The sequence below is a fragment of the Corvus brachyrhynchos genome, unplaced genomic scaffold (assembly GCF_000691975.1).
Source record: "Corvus brachyrhynchos isolate BGI_N302 unplaced genomic scaffold, ASM69197v1 scaffold116, whole genome shotgun sequence".
In the NCBI taxonomy this organism is placed as follows: Eukaryota; Metazoa; Chordata; class Aves; order Passeriformes; family Corvidae; genus Corvus; species Corvus brachyrhynchos.
The window spans coordinates 12,399,739-12,400,057 of NW_008240221.1; the positions used below are offsets into that span (position 1 = coordinate 12,399,739).

The window sequence follows — 319 nt, forward strand, 5'->3', positions numbered from 1 at the left end:
GGGAAAGAGGTTAATTTTCTTGGAAGCGTGCACTTAAGCTGCATAAAGTGCAAAATACATAAAACCGCAAACATGCCGCATGTCACCTGATGAGTATTTTAACAATTGCACTCACATCGCTGCAGCAATTTTATGCACTTACTGCTTGGGAACGGCTCCAGATCCCGAACTGCTTTAGGTATTGTGCAGCGGGGCGTGTGGGCGTCATCCGCGGGTGCGGGAGGGGAAGGATGAGGGTGTTGATGTCTGTTCTCGCCCATGCCGAGCCCACCACCATTGCCACCCTTCCTTCATGCCACAGGTGCAGCGCCCTGGGTCA

The 319-nt window shown here is 52.7% G+C and overlaps 1 protein-coding gene across 1 annotated transcript in view; it reads left to right on the forward strand.

Moving 5' to 3' along the window:
* LOC108449256 (kelch-like protein 29) overlaps positions 1-319 on the forward strand; it is a 107,047-nt gene that overhangs the window by 105,868 nt on the left and 860 nt on the right. The window contains exon 4 of the mRNA XM_017744922.1: positions 302-315. Within this exon, the coding sequence (XP_017600411.1) occupies positions 302-315 (14 nt within the window). The remainder of the gene's footprint in view (positions 1-301; positions 316-319) is intronic.